Genomic DNA, 20,101 nt, shown 5'->3' on the forward strand with positions numbered 1-20,101 from the left:
AAGAAAGAAGAGTAAAAAAACAGTCAATACAATGGAAACTCAAAGCATCGGGAGACAATTCATTACAGTGACAGGAGAGCAGGAGAGATAGTGTATGGTGAGGTTATGTTCTCCACATAAAGTTCCAGTTAAAGCCAACTCCCATCCCCATGAGTTTCCATGTAACAGTAGAATAAATCTCTTTCACTACATGTTAAATGCCGACAATGCCATTTAACATGCAACAAAGTATAGCAGCGGATTTCTCCTTTCTGTCAACATCTACGACGAGCATCACTAGTAAAAGACAATCATACATCTCATCCACTTATAGTTACATTTAATATTGTGGAACGTCCACAAAACAAGTTACTTCCTGTTATCACTTGTGTTATAGCAGCTATAAAGAGTCGTTCCCTCACCAGCCTCTTATTTCTTTCATGTGAAGTTAAAAGTTTTTGTTTAAAAAAAAAAAAAAAAAAAAAAAAAAAGTGCAAACACCTGTCTTGAAGGTTTTCCCATGGTGTGGAAATCTGTTACAAAGCATTGACACTGGAGACTCCTTCCATAAATGTTAAATAAATGTCTCCTCTCTCTTTTTTCATTAATTATTACAAAAAATAAGTCAACACCTTCTGACCACTCAGAATCAAGAATTCAGCAGCGCTGTGGTATAGTTTAGATTAAATTTTTGTCTTCCTCAGTTAATCATAACTGAATGCAATTGTGTTGATTTTGTCTAATTTCTGCTAATATGTAAACGGGAGAAATGAAACAAACCATAATAAGGCATCCTGAGATCTTCATCTGCAACCTTTACCAGAGCTTCTATTTGCCAGTATGGAGAGATGAATTACTGCCTCACTGCATTCAGGCCACGTGTGTAGAAGTTATTCAGTTTAGAGCAGTTTTTCTTTAACTCACAAAAGAGGACCCTGTGCATCCTAATCCATAAATGAGCAATAACATGACTAACAGTCCAAACATGCAAGCTTAGGAAGAATGAAGTAATTTATTTGCAGCACCACCATGAACCACACTTTCCACTGTGCTTTTCCCACTTTAAGTCTCCTTCTTTCCATAAGGACATGCAGCTAATCAATTTCTCTTCATCTCATCTGGAATATCTCTCCTGCACCACAGCTATGGAACCGGCCAAACCTTTCAAAGCCTTTCACTGTCCTTTCCTTATCTATAACAGATATACTAATGCTGTACTAAGAAAAAAATTCAGCACAGCACCAAAAAACACTCCCTTTATGTTGGTGTGGTTCTTGGGTCTTTCTCAAATACAAAACAAGTTAACCATTTTAATTTACACACTGAAGCAGAGACCAAATCTCTGCTGCAGTGACAGGTTCAGGCTGCAACCACAGCTTCATTCTTCCCTGAGAACAGAAAATGCATCAGTGACACAAACACAGAGATCTATATAAATCTGATACAACTGAAATCTTTAACCCACGACATTCATAAATAAAGTTCATAGTGCAGGGCCTTTAATTTATGAACGGATTAACTGATTGAACAGTCAAAGCGGAAGTACAAACCATAAACGTAGTGTATGTAGTGGATTTCACCACTTGCAACAGCTGAGAAATAACAGATGACCAACAGTGGGTGTTTTTGTGCTCTTGTGCAACACAAGAACCCACACATTTGTCATACTAAGCACAGATTAAAAGGTTAATCCCTGCAGTAGTCTTGCAAAAGCAGAAGCACACAAACACCATCTACACCTGTTTGAGGAATTGAGCTAGTTCATCGCTTCTTTCTAAATCTGTGTTGAAACCTTATAATCTATGTAAGTTTAACAAGACCAAACTAAAAAAAATTACATTTCAAAGATTTATCACAGCCCTTATATGTTTATATGAAGACTGTGCCAACCTGTACAACTCATCAGCACTCAGATGTTTTCAATTAGCAAAAGGAATAATAAAACTGTCCTGCAGAGCCAACAGGGTTTGTGCGAGTCTATGGTTGTGTAAAGCCCCTGAACTCAGTGATCAATTGCTGAATAGACTCTCTGTCTGCCAGCAATGACATCATTATCCAGGCAAGCAAGGACACAAAAGTCAGAACGCCATTTTGAGCTCTCAGCTTTCCATATCAAACTTAGCTTGATTCTGAGCTAGGACATAAATCTAAGCAAATACGGGAGGAAGAGGGGGAGAAAAAATTAAAAATAAAAATAAAAAAAACACACCCCCCACATGCTTGTACATACAATCCACTGGGTTTTCTCGACTCGTGTAAATTTGAAATATTACTTCATGTATCTCAGATATTTCGTGGTTTTATTGGGGGTAATGAACAAGCAAAATGAATCATTTAAATGTTGTGTGTACAGGCAAACGAATGCGTGGTGCAGAGGAAAATGAAATTCTGTAAAATGGTTGCTTTAAGAAAACAATCCTTGATCTGAAACAGGTACTGAGTGCGACGTGGCAGAATGTGAAACTCCAACTATATAAAGTCATGTTCGCTGTCGTCTGCACGTCCTATTATGTAATTCGAGGTCTTTTTATCTCTACGCAGGGTCCTCCATGTATGGTTTGGAGGAGAGACAAGCAGTGTCTATTTAGAGCTGCAGTTTCATAAACATCTGGTCAAGGCATTCCCAAACTCAGGTCAGGGAACCGGTCATGCTCCTTCCTAATCTTCCTGTGTTGGTGAAATACTAGCTGCATCACTTTCATGGCATCCATTCACAACTATTATAACGAAAACAGTGAAATATTATCTTCGTTTATCTGAGGAGTATGCTTTCATTGTGGAAACAAGCAGCCAGCGCTATCGCTCCCTCGCATCTCAAAGCAGCTGCTTGTTCTTAGAGACAAGGACGGGTTGTGTGTGTACGGAAAATGCGTTCTCATGTCCCTCCCATTAGGATACACACATGAGCCTTGCAACCAGTAAACAGCTCCGTGCTAACAAAGAATGATTTACATTCAATTTTCAAGAGAAAATGAAACAGAAAAGCAGGGAAGGAGAAACAAAGTCACAAGGAATAAGAGAGTAGGGAAAAAAGACTGAGAAACAAGCCTATTTTGAATCAGTATACAGGGCGGTCCTGGAATTCCAGAGTCCTCTGTGCCATTTATGTACGATAAGGTCTTTCTTTCATTACCTAACTAGAGAGCAGAGATGGTTGTGCGTTTGGGTCCTTTTCTACATCACAAGCCGGCATAATCCACCATAATTTTCTGCTTCAGTTTGATCAGTGCTGTAGCTCAAAACGCATCACAAGAGGCATTTTTTTTTCCTTATTCACCCTACCGCAATACTTTTGCTTCCTTTCTGCTTCTTAGCAACTTCCTCCTATTTATCCTGCGATCAGTCTCTTTCTACAGTCATTAACAGCAAGTTGTTCCCACAAGATTTTCCCAAGACCTGAAAAAGACCTGACAAATCCTAGTCCTGCAGTATTTATATACGAAAAATAACCGGCTACACAAATAACTACTCCACATGAATGTAGAATGAGTTCAGAAAAGGATGTGAAGATAATGAAAATAAAATGTATATTAAATTATAAAACCACTTATAAGAGAGAAGAGTATTTTGTGTGTGTGTGTGTGTGTGTGTGTGTGTGCGTGTGCGCGAGGTTCCTTACCCTGCATCGTTTTGCCAAGGCCTTGTCCCAGCTTCCAGCCATGTTTCTGAAGTAGCCGGTGACCAATGTTATCCTAGTGGGAGGAAAAAAGGGAAGAAAAACCAAAAATATTCCAATAATAAGAAGCGCTTTTCACACCCTCGCATTCTCACACACACACTTGACACAAGCACACATGGCAGCAAGACTACTTTACAAAAATCTTTACTCTCCTCTTCATCATCATGATCTTTATCATAATCTTCTAACTCTTTAAAGTCAGAACTCCTTGTCAGAGAAAAGGAAGAGAAGGAGAGGGAGACAGGAAAAGTGGAACAAGGAACGAGAGAACGAGTAAAGGACAAGTCACAGGGTTCTCTGCCGTTAAAGTACCCTAAATGATGGGGGTTACCATTACAAGAAGGCTCTCTGCAAAACTAAACAGGGGTGAGAATTTTTCAAGTGCTTGCACTAAAGCCTAAAACCTAGTCTACACAGTAAATGAGGCATTCTTCATTCACCAAACAGTGGACTTAAAACAGCCAGCACACAAACTGTAGGAAAAACCTCTGAGTCTACTGATTCACCTTCAGTCTCAGAGTAAGGAAAGGGAAACGCACGGTTATATATGTGCAGTTACATCATGGCATGTACATACATATATAAGCCGCTTCGGAGAGAGAGATTAATACACAAACGACTAGGAGCAAACAAATGAAAGAAGAACAAAATAGAAGCAATACAACATCTTGCATCAACATAAAAACTTCCACAAGCTTTCTGTGAGTTCACCATGACAACAGAACCACCACGAAACATACAGTATGCAGCCAACAAGAGAGTGAGACAGAGAGACAGAGAGCAAGAAAAAGAAAGAAATGGAAAAAGAGAGACAGAGAGAAAGAGACAGAGGCCTCGGGTTACCATTAGGAGGCCCAATGTATGTGCACATGTGTGTGCGTGGGAGGAAAAAAAAAAAAAAAAAAAAAAAAAAAAAAAAAAAAAGAGAGAGAGAGAGTGTCGGGATAAGATACTGTTCTAACACTTGATATTGGGAAAAAATTAAAATGCAACACTATTCCATTACTTCAAACTACATCAAGCCAAAAAAAATAGTGCTAATCATTCCAAGCACACTGTAATGAGAAAGCAAAAAAAAAAAACAAACAAACAAAAAAAAAACCTGTGTAACAATCTACACACAAAAAGTAATGATGAGAACGTGGGGAAAAAAAGGTGATTACCAAAAACATAAACCAGCATGCAGCTTTTTGTTAAAAGCACTTTAACAAAAAGGAGACGGCGGTGTTAGTGCGGAGCGTATACTGAACGTATACAGGGAGGAAAAGGGAACTGTGGATGGCGGTTAGAGATGAGAGCAGGCACAGGAAAGCAACGCACAAGCTTCTCTAAACTGAAGGCACAGGCGAGGAGAAGGGGACGGGGTTAGACCGAAGCAGGCCGAGCCATGAGAGGGTGGGTCTCAGAGCCAAAGGGGGAACAATGAACAAAAGTTAGTGCATGATGATTGGGTGGATGTGGTCACCAGCTCAAAACACACCTCTGCATAGTCAGCACCTTTTCACATTATGAATATTTTAAATATTATTTAAGGCTAGCTGAGGTCATCTCTGCTCAAACTTTAAAACATAGCTTATATTGCAATTGGTTAATGTGTTCTTGTCCACATGATTTCAGAAATAGGATTTGCTCTATTAATCCTGTCCTACATGCCCTTTATGGTTTAGAATACTCAGGCACTTCCTCCAAATATGTCTATATCTTCTGCTGATCAAATTACAAGCTCAAGAAAAGGATCGTGAGAGGAGCCTGGCAGATTTCCTATTATAGATTTACGCCTAGCAGTCTGCGCTGCAGCCTTTTAAGAAGGGGACATGGCTCGAATCAGAAATTAAACAATGTGGAGACTATGATGGACATAATCACTAATGAGTTAACATATTTCCACGAAGACCAAATCTTCCTGCACTTATGCGTTCAATGTACAAAGGAAAGATAAGCATCGTGGCACATTTTTTTCATTTATCAGCTGTGCACATGTGCTTGCAGTAAGCCCTGCCCAAATGGCCTGCAATGCAGTGGTTCTGCGGAGCGTGCACACATTCTCTCTCTCTCTCTCACACACACACACACACACACACACACACACACACACACACACACACAGAGTCGGTGCAGTTTGTAGGACAGGAACAGCATTTGAATGGGGAGAGGGGAGAGATGACCTCAAATTACCTACCAATCCACCCTACATTCAAGCCAATCAAAAGAAGAAAAGGCTGATTTCTCTTCCAAGTAGCCAATCAGAGCTAGCTATACCAGGCTCTGCAAGGGAGCCAGAGGCACTGACGAGCAGATGTTTCGTGATGTGACCAGGACAAGCGAGGCGGGTTTTAGGCGGATGAACAGATGAATGCGCTAAAATAAAACAGACAGATGAGAAGCAACAACGCCAAAGAGTCCAACAGCAGTGCAAGTGGAGTGAAAACATGTCCATACGAACCTGGCTTTTAAACCCTGGCCTGTCAAAAGAACAGTCAAACGTCACACAAAACGGAAGAAAACGGCCAGACTCTACATCTCTCTACTATTCACACTGACTCTTAAGTTTTTATAATCTAGTGCAAATGTTTTTTTTTTCCCCACTACATTACGACAGTGACAGTGTCACACATACACAAACCCACTGTCAGTCTGTAGTTGTAAAGATAAAAGGAAAAAAAAAAGGAAAAATTGTTATTATATTGTCCAAACAGGTACACTCCCACAAGGATAGTGTTTGGTGGAGAGAGAGGGAGGTGTGCAATGTGCTGCTAATAACCCAGTGAGAGGAGAGTGTGAGAGGAAGTGGGGAGAAAGGACGGGGGTCTAGGACACTGAAACAAACAGGGGGGGTCTAGAAGGGTTTTGAGAGAGATAGAGAGAGAGAGAGAGAGAGAGAGAGAGAGAGAGAGAGAGATGTACATGGCAGCAGGTGTGTTGCTGGAACTTTATCAAGCTTTGTGTTTATGTGTATGTATGAATCCACATGGTTCAGTAGGGTTTGCTGGTTTCTGATTCTGCTGAACGGTCGTCATTACAGGATCAGCATTACGGGTTACATCAAACAAATTGAGAAGAGGAAAACATACTGTAAAGCACATTTTTCAGACTCAAGGCTCCACGGAGCCAAACACGACCCGCTCAGTTGGCCCACGTGAGCTCATATCTTACAGTGCTGAAATTTGAAAATGCTTAAAACCGACGGCTCTCAATGTTTGACTCCAACTCCCGAAATGCTAAACCTAGGGTAGAGAACTACAAATACACTGAAAAAAGAAAAGCTGACTGAGCACAAAGACAAAAGAAATGAGCCATATGCTCTTAGCAGAGATAAGCTTGTGTGAATTAAAATTAAATAAACTTAAATCACTATTAACATTTGACATTTGGAAAACAGCTGAATATATATATAAAAAAAAGTTATACCACAATGTGGTTCAGTTCTCTAATTTGATTGGTCAGAAGGTATGCATTATTTTTGTATAACAGCACAGCTCAGACAGTACTTTCGGCTGTAACGTGAAAACAGGTTAATATTAATACGCTTGTAACAGCACATACACAGTACTTGTATGGCAGACGCTCTGCATGATACAAACTAAAAATAAACGGATTTAAAAAAAATAATAATAATAATAAGTGTTGTTGCTTAAAGTATTTATTTAACGTTTATAGAAGGAGTCTCGAGTGTCAGTGCCTTCTAACAGTCATAGTTCTTTGCAAATTTTCTCAACAGAAAAGTGCCGTATTCTCTGTAAAATGACAGACTTGTGAGAGAAACAGAGAGACAGAGAGAGAGAGAGACAGAGAGAGAGAGAGAATATGACCATCACGGCTGTAACGCAAGTAAGAACAAGAACTAACTTTTCTATCGGACATTGCACAACATGAAATCAAACTATAAAGTGTTAACTATAAAATGCGTGACATGTTGATCATTAATAAATTAAACAGTATAATCGCTGGCAAATCTCTGTAGTATAAGCAGAATAACACACTCCACATCGTGCTGTTATATGAAAATAATGCACACAGTCCCATCAGTGCTAAGTAAAATCCATCGATATATCTTTGAGGTGCTTTTTGGAGTTCCCCTGCGCACTCTTTACTGAAGCCTAATGTCCCAAACCGGCACACCCTGGTGGACAGAGCAGTTCCGGCTCCAGTGTATAGTTTCCAAGGCAGATGGAAAATGACTTCCGACCTTTCCTTTGCAGAACATTCTTGGATTCAGCTTTCAAACTCTCTCTGTGTGTGTGTGTGTGTGTGTGTGTGTGTGTGTGTGTGTGTGTGCTTTGATCTGGACTCTGGGACACTCTGGGGCTGCCAGAATTCATTTTACCATTTTAATATTATCAATATTTTCATTAAAAACACATCTAAATTAAGTTTTAATTTTAGTTCCTTAACACAACTAGGTCTAAGACCAATTCACACTGAGCCAGGCATCATATTTACCTCATGATGTCACAGGTGTGAATGACACACAGTGTTTAAATACCAATAAAGTCTCTCGGACGAGTGTCAAAATGACCTTCCAGTCGCCAAGACTTACTCTTATGGGATGACTGAAAACACTCACTGACAAAATTTTGCTATTATCTGTCAACTCTCTCTTAAATTATTAAAATCAATTAACGTGTTTGCTGCTAGTCCTTTAGCTACAATGCTCTTTCAATTTCCAGAACTACACACTCACGTGCTGATTCAGAGAATGTGAGGATGTGTGTGTGTGTGTGTGTTGCACCTGAGTGGCCTCTTTGCATGAAATCAGGACCATGTGCTGTCATAAATGTGCCTCAGATTCCCTAAACCAGTCACAATAAAAAAAAATGAAGCTGTGTGTGGTGTGTTGGTGGAGACAGAGAGAAAGAAGGAGGTGCAGATACCTGAGATTAGACCAGTTTTTGCATGTGTGTGTGTGTGTGTGTGTTAGTGTTAGAGATCTAACATTGTAGCTGCCCAGTGCACATCTCCCAGGTTTGTGAGGTTATTGGTGACAAACATAAAAGAGAGAGGGTTATATAACTGGAAATGAGATACAAATATGACTGCTACCAAGATAACACATGCAAAAGAAAAAAAATGTTAGAGAGAGAAAGAAAAAGCAAGAGAAAGAAGAGATAAAAGCGTCAAAGAGAAAAAAGAGAAAGAGTTGAATAAAAATATTCCAATTTAAGAACCACAGACCTCTAACTGCCTACAGATCACACACAATGTGCAGCATAAGAGGGGCGCAGAGAAGCAGGAGTGGGACACACACACACACACACACACACACACACACACGAGGATGGCTGTCACTGTCGCAGTGGTGAAAAATAGCTCTGACGCTCCCTGCTGTGGTTCCAGAGCAGGATGCTGAAGGGCAAATCCGTGTTCAGTGTGTGAATCTGCAGATTAACTGATATGCCCAAACTCAAAATGAATCCTTATTAAGTATGGTTTTGTAACACAGTGACTGTCATCACACCAGGCACTGCAGAGCCTCTGCATCGTTCTGTGTGTGTTTATGTATGTGTGTGTGATGACTCCGCTGTCTGCATCCCTCCATAGACAATAGCGCAGGAGCATGAATCTCTTCAGTCAGACAGCTGCCAGGCCACGTCTCCGTTCTCCTGCTCTCTCTGCCATCCACTCGAAACTAAAAATAAGACTATAAACTAGCCTTTTCATTTTTAGAGATATTAGCTGCCAGCATCTTATTTTAAAATAAGCAATCAGTGCAACTTGCCAGCTGGTTTCTAATACCAGAATAACATTAACAATCATACACTTATAGTCACTAAATAGCTCATTTAATTCAAGTATGGTGTAAATGACATCGAACGGAGTTTTTAAGTAAAAACAGGGCGTCTGAAGATATTATATTTAATAAATCATTTTAGTAGAGGTGGGCAATATGGCAAAAATATATCAAGGTTCTTGAAAGCATGTCTATGATACAATATGTAACCCAGTTTATACGTTTACTCACAAATTAACAGCAACAGAGTAGTGTTGCCTTTATTTAAAAAAAAAAAGAAAAACTTCAATGATACTTTATTTGATATTTTTAAATATATTTTTAAAAAAGGAATTTTTATTTATACAAGAAACACACTGTAAATGAGAAAAATCTTTCAAAAAATCTTCAAATAATTACCAGTTATGTAAAAAAAAAAAAAAAAAAAACATTCTAAGAATTTTATAAAAAGATATGACAAGCCATGATATTTCAGACAAGCACACTGGCATAATTTATTACAATATCGATATTATTTCGTCACATTGCCCAGCCCTAAATTAAGCCACTACTTAGTTCTTGATGCACGTATTAATATAATATCAAGGTTGAAAAATACTGCTGTTTATACTGAAAATAACGTGCTACATGTCAAAGTATTAAGCTTTTTAATACACTTAAGTACACTTGCAAGGTATTCTGGTAAAGCATTAATTAATTATGAATTTACTCTATAATACATTGCTTCTTTTCATAGTAAATGATAGAGCTTGATTCAACATGTCTTAAGTATTTAAAGTTGTGAAGGGTTTAATTCACGTACTGGAGCAGAGAGAGCTATAGAGATGAGGAGGGCAGTCAGACATACTCGACTCTGAATGAAAGACAAAAGAGGAGATTTAAAAAAGTAAATAAACAAAAAAAGCTGCCTGCGATATTATCTACATGCCTAGTCAGCGAATAATGCAGTCCCAGTTGCACAAGCACCATGCCAGCACATAATGACAGAGGGTACTGTACACCGAATCACTGTGTTGGAGAGACAGAAAGAAAGAGACAGAACGTGTGAGAGAGAGACAGAAGAGGTGTGTGCAAGAAACAGAGACAGAGAGAGAAAAAGACAGTGAGATAAGCGTTACAAGGAGCCCCTAAAGAGACAGGAGTAGGAGAGCAGAGCGTGCAGATACAAACCGGGTCAGAGCTGCTTAGCTAATTGGGGCCAATTCGCTGCAGGAGAGAAATGTCGAACACCCCAAGTTGTGTACAATACTGTAAATATCTGAAATTACTGTCCTACACAGACACTAACACAAAAACAAAACACATACACAGATCACTGGAGTGCAATCACACACACACACACACACACACACACACACGTAGCCATTTTACATACCAGACACACTCAGGAACACACTCATACGCCCATGCTCTCTTTGTGGAGTGGAGAACACACTGCACATACCACACCCAAAATAAAGTGTTTCTGACGGTCATCTACTAATCATTGTCTGTTAATGTGCGTTGCTATGACCTTTACATTGCAAAATAATGCTTCAGTTTTTAGTAATATAAAAAACTAATGTTCCTGTCACCAAAGTGTGTGCGAGAGTGAAGGAGATGCTTCAGGCCAGTGTAAGCAACACTATAGCTGTGAAGTAGGCTCTTGGCAGGTGTTTGCACAGCAGCCAGAAGAGCTGATCTAATTCTTGACACTCCGCAGCCTGCACAAGAGTTACTATACAAGGAGGTACAGCACACTCCTGTGTGAATGTGAATGCACACGCTCCTACATGAACACTAACTGTCCTACGTGAAGCAGACACTCAAGTTATTCAGGCCACGAAATCAAATGAATGCATAAATACAGAGGATATGAAAAGTCTACACAGCCCTGTTAAAATAGCAGGTTTCTGTGGTGTAAAAAAATTGATCATGTGATACAGCAAACAAAAAATTTCAAGTTTTTGGGCAGGGGAATGTATAATATCCTAGATAGAAGCCCTTTCTCACGAAGAAAAAATAAATCCAAACCCACCCAAGTCACCCCAAACTATGTGGCAAACTGTGTTATAGTCTGATGAGGCCAGGGTAGGACTTTTAAGTTATGCTGGTGCAAGATCAAGACATCTTATCATCCAAAGAACTCCATACCCATGATGAAGCATGGTGGTGGCAGCATCCTGCTAAGGGGACTGGGAGTGAGGCTCTAGTCAAGACAGAGAGACTCATCAATAGCTCCAAATACCAACCTACCAATCTATTTAGGCAAAATAAATAGTCCCTTAAAACATTTAGATTTGTTTTTTATTTTAATTTTTTTGGCTGCTCTGTCACATTAAAGGCAGAAAAAGATCTGACATGATTTATCTTGGTTTCATTTTTTAACTTCACAAAAACCTAAACAATAAACTTTATAAACTTTTTATATCCACTGTAAAAGCATAAATAAATATAATTTGAAAAAGGTGTTTTATAATTTTTTTTATTAAAAAGCTTTTAATCTCTAAAATGACATACGAGTGGCCTGAGTGAAGGATTTGTTTTTGCAGTGGCTGTGACTACTGCTTCTTAAAACGTTTAGTTTTGTATTGATAAAGACTGCTAACGTTGTACTATTGACATAAAGCTATCTTATGAGTTTATCCAACGCTGGCAAAATGCATGTATTAGTATTTGTTACATAGAGAGTGTGTCATCCATTCCACACTTTTAAAATCAATAAACACGTCACAATGACACAGACAGGTCATGAGCATGACACCCCCCCAACACACACACACACACACACACACACACACACACACTCTTACAGATAACATCATCTTTCACAAACTCTTCCACAAACACACAGCACTCATATCTGTGATCAAAGTAATACGGTGTGCGGGTTGATCACAGTGATTGGTACAATCCAACAGCTCTCCTCTCTTCCATCGTGTGACTATGGTAACAACACTGAGGGAGGGGAGAGAGAGCTGGGAGGGACTCTATGGGGGCTCTGAAGAGACATAAGTCACAAGTAAAGGGGAGGGATTTTACAGTCTTTAAAAGTGGGCAACATGACACTGAAAAGGGGCAGGGCTGACAGCAGAGGAGGTGTGGCTATAAACTCTTGACTGCACCAATCATCCACTCATACACACAATCAGTCGTGGATCTAATCCAATGGTATGAGGTGAAGGGCGCGACCTTACCGATTCTATGGGCTTGTCCAGGGAGGCCTGTTCCAGCTCCAACTGGCCCTCGTCATACTGGTCAAAGTGATTCCCACCCTGCGGTTACAAATAGTGGAGACATAAATTAAAAAAAAATAAAAAAAATCAAACATGGACACTCAGAAAAATTATTTACTAGAGATGGAACTGATCTGGTAACCGGTATCGGGCTGATACTTGAACAAAATGGTGGATTAGAGAAGAAAAAAAGATGAACTTGAGCTGATGCTGGAATAAATGGAAAAGATTGTTTTTGGAACTGGAAATGTTTACATTATTACATTATTAAAGTATAATTATTACATTTGCAGTATAAGTGATTTTTGCATCAAAGGATTTAAATGAATAAACTCAATTGGGCAAATCATGATTTCAGCTTTGCATTTTTCCTGATGAGTATCGATATCAGCTGATCCTCAAAGTTTTAATTCTAGTATTGGTGGCAGAAAAGAAAAAATGGCATCTCTACTACTTACCCACTTTCAATGGGAACAGATACCTAAAGCATTTTGTTTTATACATTTCAGACCCAACTCATTCAGACAACTGTGCAAGTATTCAAAAAAAAAAAAAAAAAGACAAGGGGTTAAAAACTGACCTGGGCATAGACAGAACTGCTTCAGTCATTTGCATGAAAGCCTGTAGCGTGATACTCAACCCAGATAATCAAGTCAGAAAAATAAGGGCACCTTCAGAAGGAGAATCTAAATACCAGAGCCTTTTTTTCCCCCTTAGATGGAATATGATATCAGAGACCCACTCAGTCACAACTGGGTCAAAACATGTTCCAAAACACGAAAATAATCCACGTCAGGGTGGTGTGATAAAGCCGAGTTACTGTTACCACTCCAAAGTTGATTCATTTCTACTAACAGAATGCCCCAAGTGTATTAGTCCTCTTATAAAACAACAATTTTCAGATGCTAACAACCTTCTAATGAATAAAGAAGGATACATCATAACTATTCATCTGTTTGAAGTCATTTTAATATTGCAGAAAAACTGAGAATCAAGTCACTTATGTTATATAAACTGTAATTCTCCTCACCATCCTCTCTTTTTTACTCTCTTGAATTAAATAAAGCCCTATTCGGCCAGGAATAACTTTACATGGGGTTCTGGGTTTCCTAACTTACAGGTGCTCCTATGTGATTTTATTTCCGTCCAGATCGGCCATGTCAGTGTTTTTCTGGGTCCTCCTCTGAGAAAACTACAGGCTGTATTGTGAAATGAAAAATGGATGCTTTAGGAGAGGCACTCAACTATTTACTTGGTTTAGGCGGTAAAACTTCAACTACACACGCTACCTGGGAAACCAACAGCAGCTACAGAGCATTGAAGCAAACTCTAAATGATTTAATTGTTTATATTCAACTGCAAACCCAAATGCCTATATTCTCCCTCTTCAGTACATATGCACACACACACACGCATGCAGTTACAAAACAAGACGTACTGCTGTCACGGTGTGCATGCGTCTTTAGACATCTGTGCTGTGGGCAGCAAAACCAAACCTCAATGTCATTCCAATGACAAATCAGTCATTCAAATCCCTGCCCTCATCTCATCTACATTCAAACCGCTCTAACCAGCTCACACTTTTATGCAACACACAAGAGTCAAATCCATGACATTAGTAATTACTTTAAACTGCTACCATTTTTAATCTGAATTGTGGTGCCGAGGGCCACAAATTAATGAGGTTTAACACACTGACACGGATACTTCCTGCATTGACGCACAATGAACCCTGAAGCACGGTTTAGGCCTGGCGTAGCTGTTCGCTCCATGGAGACCCTCGTCTGAGCGTGTGAATAGCTTCGCCACAATCGCAAACCACTGAGAGCTTGTAAAAGGATTGGCCTCGTCTATTTTAAATGAGAGATCTGCCTGCCAACAGCCCTTATAAATAAGCACAGGGCAGAGATTAAACACTGCCTGGCTTGAAGAACATAAAGCACGAAAAAAATTTTTTTTTATCGATGTCCCACAATCCATGGCCATCTTCCATCCCTAACCAAGGCCATACTTCTGATCTTGATCACAAAGGAGAGAGACAAACATTACAGGCGTCACCCTGAAAAAAAATAATACCGTCTATACAGGACTAGCTGCGTGCATGCCAAAAACTCTCAGAGAAACAATGTAACTCCGTGTGTGTGTGTGTGTGTGTTTACTAAACAGTAATAAAATGTTCAAAAGCACAGAACCGTCTCAAAACAGAGCACAACAAAAAGACACGAAACTAGATGGTTTACGCCAAAAAAAAATAAATAAATAAAAATAAATCATCTTAATCCACCCACAGCCACCGCTTTTGTTTTACAGAACAGAAATGAACATGATGCACACATTCATTTTTCATAATTGTTAGTAGGACCGTATGTTTTTAAAATAGTAACAGCCATTATAATTATTTGGAGTGCTATCCTGACTGCAATAACTTACTGTGATTAATGGTGTGTGAATTTCACACAACACATCCATTAACTGCGCAATGAATGAGACTTTCACAGGCGTCTCTCGTCTTTCTCTACCTACGATTTCATTGCTCTTTCAAAGGTGATGAACAAAGCTCTATCAGTACGTTACAGAGACATCAGCTATTAGTCATTCTGTCTAGCTGTGGTGAACAACAGAAAACAAACCATCTGTTTGCACATGTCTGGGCTCTGTCGGCACAAAACCATCATCAGCGCAGTGAATGAAGACGCTTTCATGGGGTCGGGTTTCATCTAGAGCAACAGAGGTCAGCACTTCAGCGCTCAATCAGCACAGACTACTTATGTAGCACTTCAATTGTATCATAAAATGATGCATCAAAAAACTTTTTAATATGCAAAAATTAGGAAAATCAAAAATGTATTATTATTATTATTATTCATTAGCTCAAACTGGTACACTTCAACACCACAGATCAAAGGTGGGGGAGAAAGCTCTTCTACCTCCTTGGATCTCCAATATTTAAAAGCTGGCTAAGAAACAGCAACTCGGGTCTCCGTCCCAGGACGTCTCTGACAAAATGATGAGGATAAGCCCTAGGAAGGCAAGTGTGAGGCAGTCTGACCATGTGCCTTTTAGTTCAAGGTAATTCCCTGCTGCCTGAATTTTACACCAATCCTATTTTAACAGAGCTGGGACTACATGTCTGCGCACTGAGGGATCAAACGAGCTGGAGGCGAGCTTTAAAACCGCTGGGGAAAAAAAAAACACAAGAAATCGCAGCTAAGTGGAAAACTGAGAGATTTAGATCGAAGCCACGGTGGTCTGGTGTATGAAAAGTGTTTCTGTTGCACAAGGCTAAGCCAAAACGACTTTCCTGCTTGTGAAATCGACATGAACACAGACAGTACAGAGATTATGAAGCCGCATAATGCCGAACGCCACCATGATTGTGTATAAACCACACCACTCTAAACTTCAAACGAAGATATTGACGCAACTGACAAATATATAACCTAATCAGAACTATAGCTTACTGTCAGCTTTAGAAAATCAAAGGATTTAGCAATATAAATACTCAGCCAATAAAATTTGTTAAAACTCTTCACAGTCAGGCTACTTTCTTTCGAATGGGAACAACGTTAACACTTGCACTACTTTATTAAGATGTTAGTGATTACACTTACACCTTCACTACCACCTAACATTGCATATAAGACAAACTTTCTTTAAATGTCTGTCATCAAAGCCCCCGCCAAATCTCTGCCCTAACAGTCGCTGCAGAGGAGGACAGCAAGTTCAGACCTTTCTGCTTCACAGCGTGACTTCAAAGTGCTGCACCAGAGTGCTGCTCCAAAGCTCTGGAGCCTATTCATGAAGAAACAAACACAGCTTTCAGTATTAACCTCAACAGTACTTTGATTAGCAAACTATTTTTTGTCTTGCTTGCCTAATGTTTGTCTTGCTTACCTATTTTATGTCTACTGCACTTGGGCGTCAATAGAAAAGAAAATCTCTGACGTCCAAACTTTACAGAGATTTGGTTACCCAAAAGGGCTGCAACTAACAATTACTCTGATAATTGGATAATCTGATTATTATTAGGGTCAATTATTCGACTAATCAGCGATTAATACAATGATTAATCAGTAGATTTTGATCAATTATTTGACTTCTGCAATGAGTTAAATGGTCGTGTGAAGCTTATTCTAACTAATAAATAAAAACAAGGAAGTTCCTCCATCTTTTGAAAACGTCTTTTAATGAACTTAATGCCAACTGAAAAGGCCAACCTCCTTCATGTTTTTTGTTCAACCGATGTTGTCCAACTCAAACTCACAAACTCTCACCGTTGTTTAAACCTTTTTGTTCCCTTAAGTAGAATATAACAATAAATTCAAAATAAATAAATCCCAGCTGCATTACACACAAAAACAAAAACAGTTAATATATCTTAACTAAAAGCTAGCAGCCTTAAGGGGCTTCATTTGAAAAGAAAAAAGGATTCTGTTAATGAAAAACTGCTTTTATTTTTGGATAAACTATTCCTTTAATGTTTATTTATTTATTAATTTGCACAAGCTTCACTCTTGGAATTCCTCAGCATTAAAATAAACACAACACTAGACCAGAGCTAGGTCAAGCGTATAACCATGCTAACTTGCTGCTTCCAGCGCCAGGATGTTTCCTCTTCAAACGTTCCAACATGCATGTTTTGTTCCCATGGAACGCCAGTTCCGTCTTGCAAGTGTTACACCAGACAGCATTTTTGTTTTTAATTTCGTAAAACTTTTACACACTTTGCTGTATCGACTCCATTTGGACATTTTCTCTCAGCGCTGTGTCTTCTTCTAGCGGACTGCAACCGGGCAGGCTGCATTACGGTCTTGAGCTACAGTGCTCCAATGGTCAAACCACGTTATTGCCAGACTTCACATTAGGATCTATGAAATCAAACGACTATCGGACAACAAAAATATGTGTCGACAATTTTTTTTTTTTTTTACTGTCAACATTATCAATAACGTCGACTAATCGTTTCAGCCCTAGTAACCAAGAAAATTTATGCAGTTTTAAATGCAAAGGCAAATTACAAGTTGGTTTAATGTTTATTACTCAATATAGTTTTACACCAAGAAATTTGATTAACTTTAATGGCATCTTCGCTTCACAACATTTCTTTAGATGTGCTGAAGATTTTAACACAGTACTGTACATTAGGCTTGGGACGACTAGTTAAGACGATAGTATCAGGAATCACCGATAGATACCAACTATCACAATGTGTCTTTCCTTTAGGCCTAGTTTGTATCCTGCTGTTACATAACGTCAGAGAGAGGAAACAGTAGATATGATCTCACATACACAGAGCAGGACCCAGAACTGTCAATACAGCCACAATTCTGCCTGAGGAATGCCACAGCTGTGCCCATCTGCAGACTGAAATCCATCGCTACTGAATATAGAGACCCGAGAATCAAGGTCATCCAAATTAAAAAAACAAAACAAACAAAAAAAAAAAGACAGCCATGCATTCTGGGCAAGTGGTGAACCAGTAAATTCCAAGCTAGCGGCCCAAACAAAAACCCCACAGTCATCCTCAAAAAAACAAAAACAAAAAAAAGCTCAAACATGCCTGCATACTGAACGGATGATACATCACCAAGGCTTTGGAAATGCGTCAGAAGGACCATGGGCATAAATAATGAAATATGAATTGCAAATATGCACAAATACATGCACACACACACCCACAAATCTCAGAGGTGAGAGAAAAGTGGACCGGTGGATTGGTATTCTGGCTACCAGCTCTGGTAGACATTGAAATTCAGACAGCAAGTACACAATAAAAATATCTGAATCAATATTTCTGACCGTGACGAATAAAAATGAAATCTCCTGCTGGAACACAGGCACTGTATAAAATAGCATTTTTAGGAATAAATAGCAATAAACTCATAATCTCCTGAATGCAAATGCTCAGTCCGAATCTGTGTAACAGCAGCAGATTTCACTTTTACTATATACTGCAGAAAAATGATTTATTTTTAATTTAAAGTAAAAACAGTATTAGGCTAAAATCTGCTACTGGCTAGCTTAAAGATTAAAAAAAAAAAAATAGCCTACATGCAACCATTTTATAATCTACCTAACATTAAAGCACAAGATAGCTCATACGTTTATGCAATGTGTATGTAATATTCTTTCTAAAAATATGTGAATGTTGATTTGGGTATTATAATAATAACAACTCCAACTGGTTTGTTTTATTTTACTCCAAGCTAAAAATAAAATAAAATAAAATAAAATAAAAGTTCAAGCAGTACATAGCAATTCAAGAAATTTCTCCTCAACAGAAATCCTAAATATAAATCTACACTGCATATGTCCAAAAGACAAATACAACACTTCTCTACCTCTACAGCAAGTGACTAATTTTGTAACTATTTAACTTTCGTTAGATGCTGGGAAGTCATTCACTTCACCATTAACACAGAGCCAAGGAGTCTATTTATGGTTATCACAGAAAAAGAGCATCTGTTTCTTCCATTAGAGACACACAGGAAAAAAAGAAAAAACAACAACTGGGCAGTTGGACAACCCAACACGTTTTGTGAAGAACCGAGCTGAACATTTGTTCGACGTGAAAGACCATCTGTCTGCAGATAACAGCATTTCATCAAGGCATCTCTCTGAGGTAGGTGGCTGAAAAGCTGAATTTACAAACTCGTGTCACCACGTGGCCCGCTAAACAAGCAACATATACTGCAGAATAAGCACAAAAATGTTTCCCAAAAAAAAAAAAAAACATTAGAATAACAATCAAGTCTTTGTGTCATGCACAAGGTGACAACATTTGATGTGAACCAAATATTTAATCTTTAATACAGACTAAAGAGGTGATTTTAAAAATCATTGAATTTATAACAAGCACAAGAGCCTTGAGCCAGTGAAACAATTAAATATATACTGAACAAGTAAATATATACTGGACAAGCTCTAAGTCTAAAAGGATGACAATTTCAGCATTATAAGCAGGAACTTGCAAATCAGCTATGCAAAAGCATGAACACAAGAGAGGCATTGTACTGGGTAAAGCCAAGAGAGACGCATTCAGCATATAAAACAGCACCAAGCTTTAAATTATACAACTTCCAGGATTGCCAACTTAGTGCCTCTGTCACTAGATCTGGTGAATTTTTGGGGTCCTTTAACAACTTCATTCCAAAACAAAAAGAAAAAGGAAAAAAAAAAAAACTAGTGACAAATCTAGCTACTTTTAAAAAAGAGGTTAGCGGCTCTCTTGAATTTGATGCGGCTCACATCACTGCTGCTGGTGAGGTGAGTTGAGGAAGCAGGCTCAGTCCACTCACCACAAGCGTGCAAAGCCTGACCTAGTTGCGCTTGTGTGAGCCAACAACCAATCACTGATCACTACTGTTTCCCGACAACCAATCACTGATCACTATTGTTCCCAACGACCAATCACTGATCACAACTGTTCCCAGAGACCTATTACTAATCACCATTGTTTCCCAACAACCAAACATCAAGCACCACTATTCCCAAGGACCA

At 38.9% G+C, this 20,101-nt stretch overlaps 1 protein-coding gene across 9 annotated transcripts in view; it reads right to left on the reverse strand.

The window, feature by feature from the left end:
• gpatch8 (G patch domain containing 8) overlaps positions 1-20,101 on the reverse strand; it is a 33,288-nt gene that overhangs the window by 11,817 nt on the left and 1,370 nt on the right. For 2 of the 9 annotated variants that reach the window (XM_026916108.3, XM_026916111.3), the window contains exons 2-5: positions 12,563-12,640; positions 10,557-10,592; positions 6,102-6,120; positions 3,599-3,671 (exon numbers count right to left, since the gene is read on the reverse strand). In XM_026916108.3, the coding sequence (XP_026771909.2) occupies positions 3,599-3,605 (7 nt within the window). In that variant the 5' untranslated portion in view covers positions 3,606-3,671; positions 6,102-6,120; positions 10,557-10,592; positions 12,563-12,640. Of the gene's footprint in view, positions 1-3,598; positions 4,558-6,101; positions 6,121-10,556; positions 10,593-12,562; positions 12,641-20,101 lie in introns of those variants that run through there. The other 7 variants (XM_026916109.3, XM_034309884.2, XM_053239313.1 and 4 more) reach the window with 5 other exon arrangements.

Source organism: Pangasianodon hypophthalmus, chromosome 13 (genome assembly GCF_027358585.1).
Source record: "Pangasianodon hypophthalmus isolate fPanHyp1 chromosome 13, fPanHyp1.pri, whole genome shotgun sequence".
NCBI classification, from domain to species: domain Eukaryota; kingdom Metazoa; phylum Chordata; class Actinopteri; order Siluriformes; family Pangasiidae; genus Pangasianodon; species Pangasianodon hypophthalmus.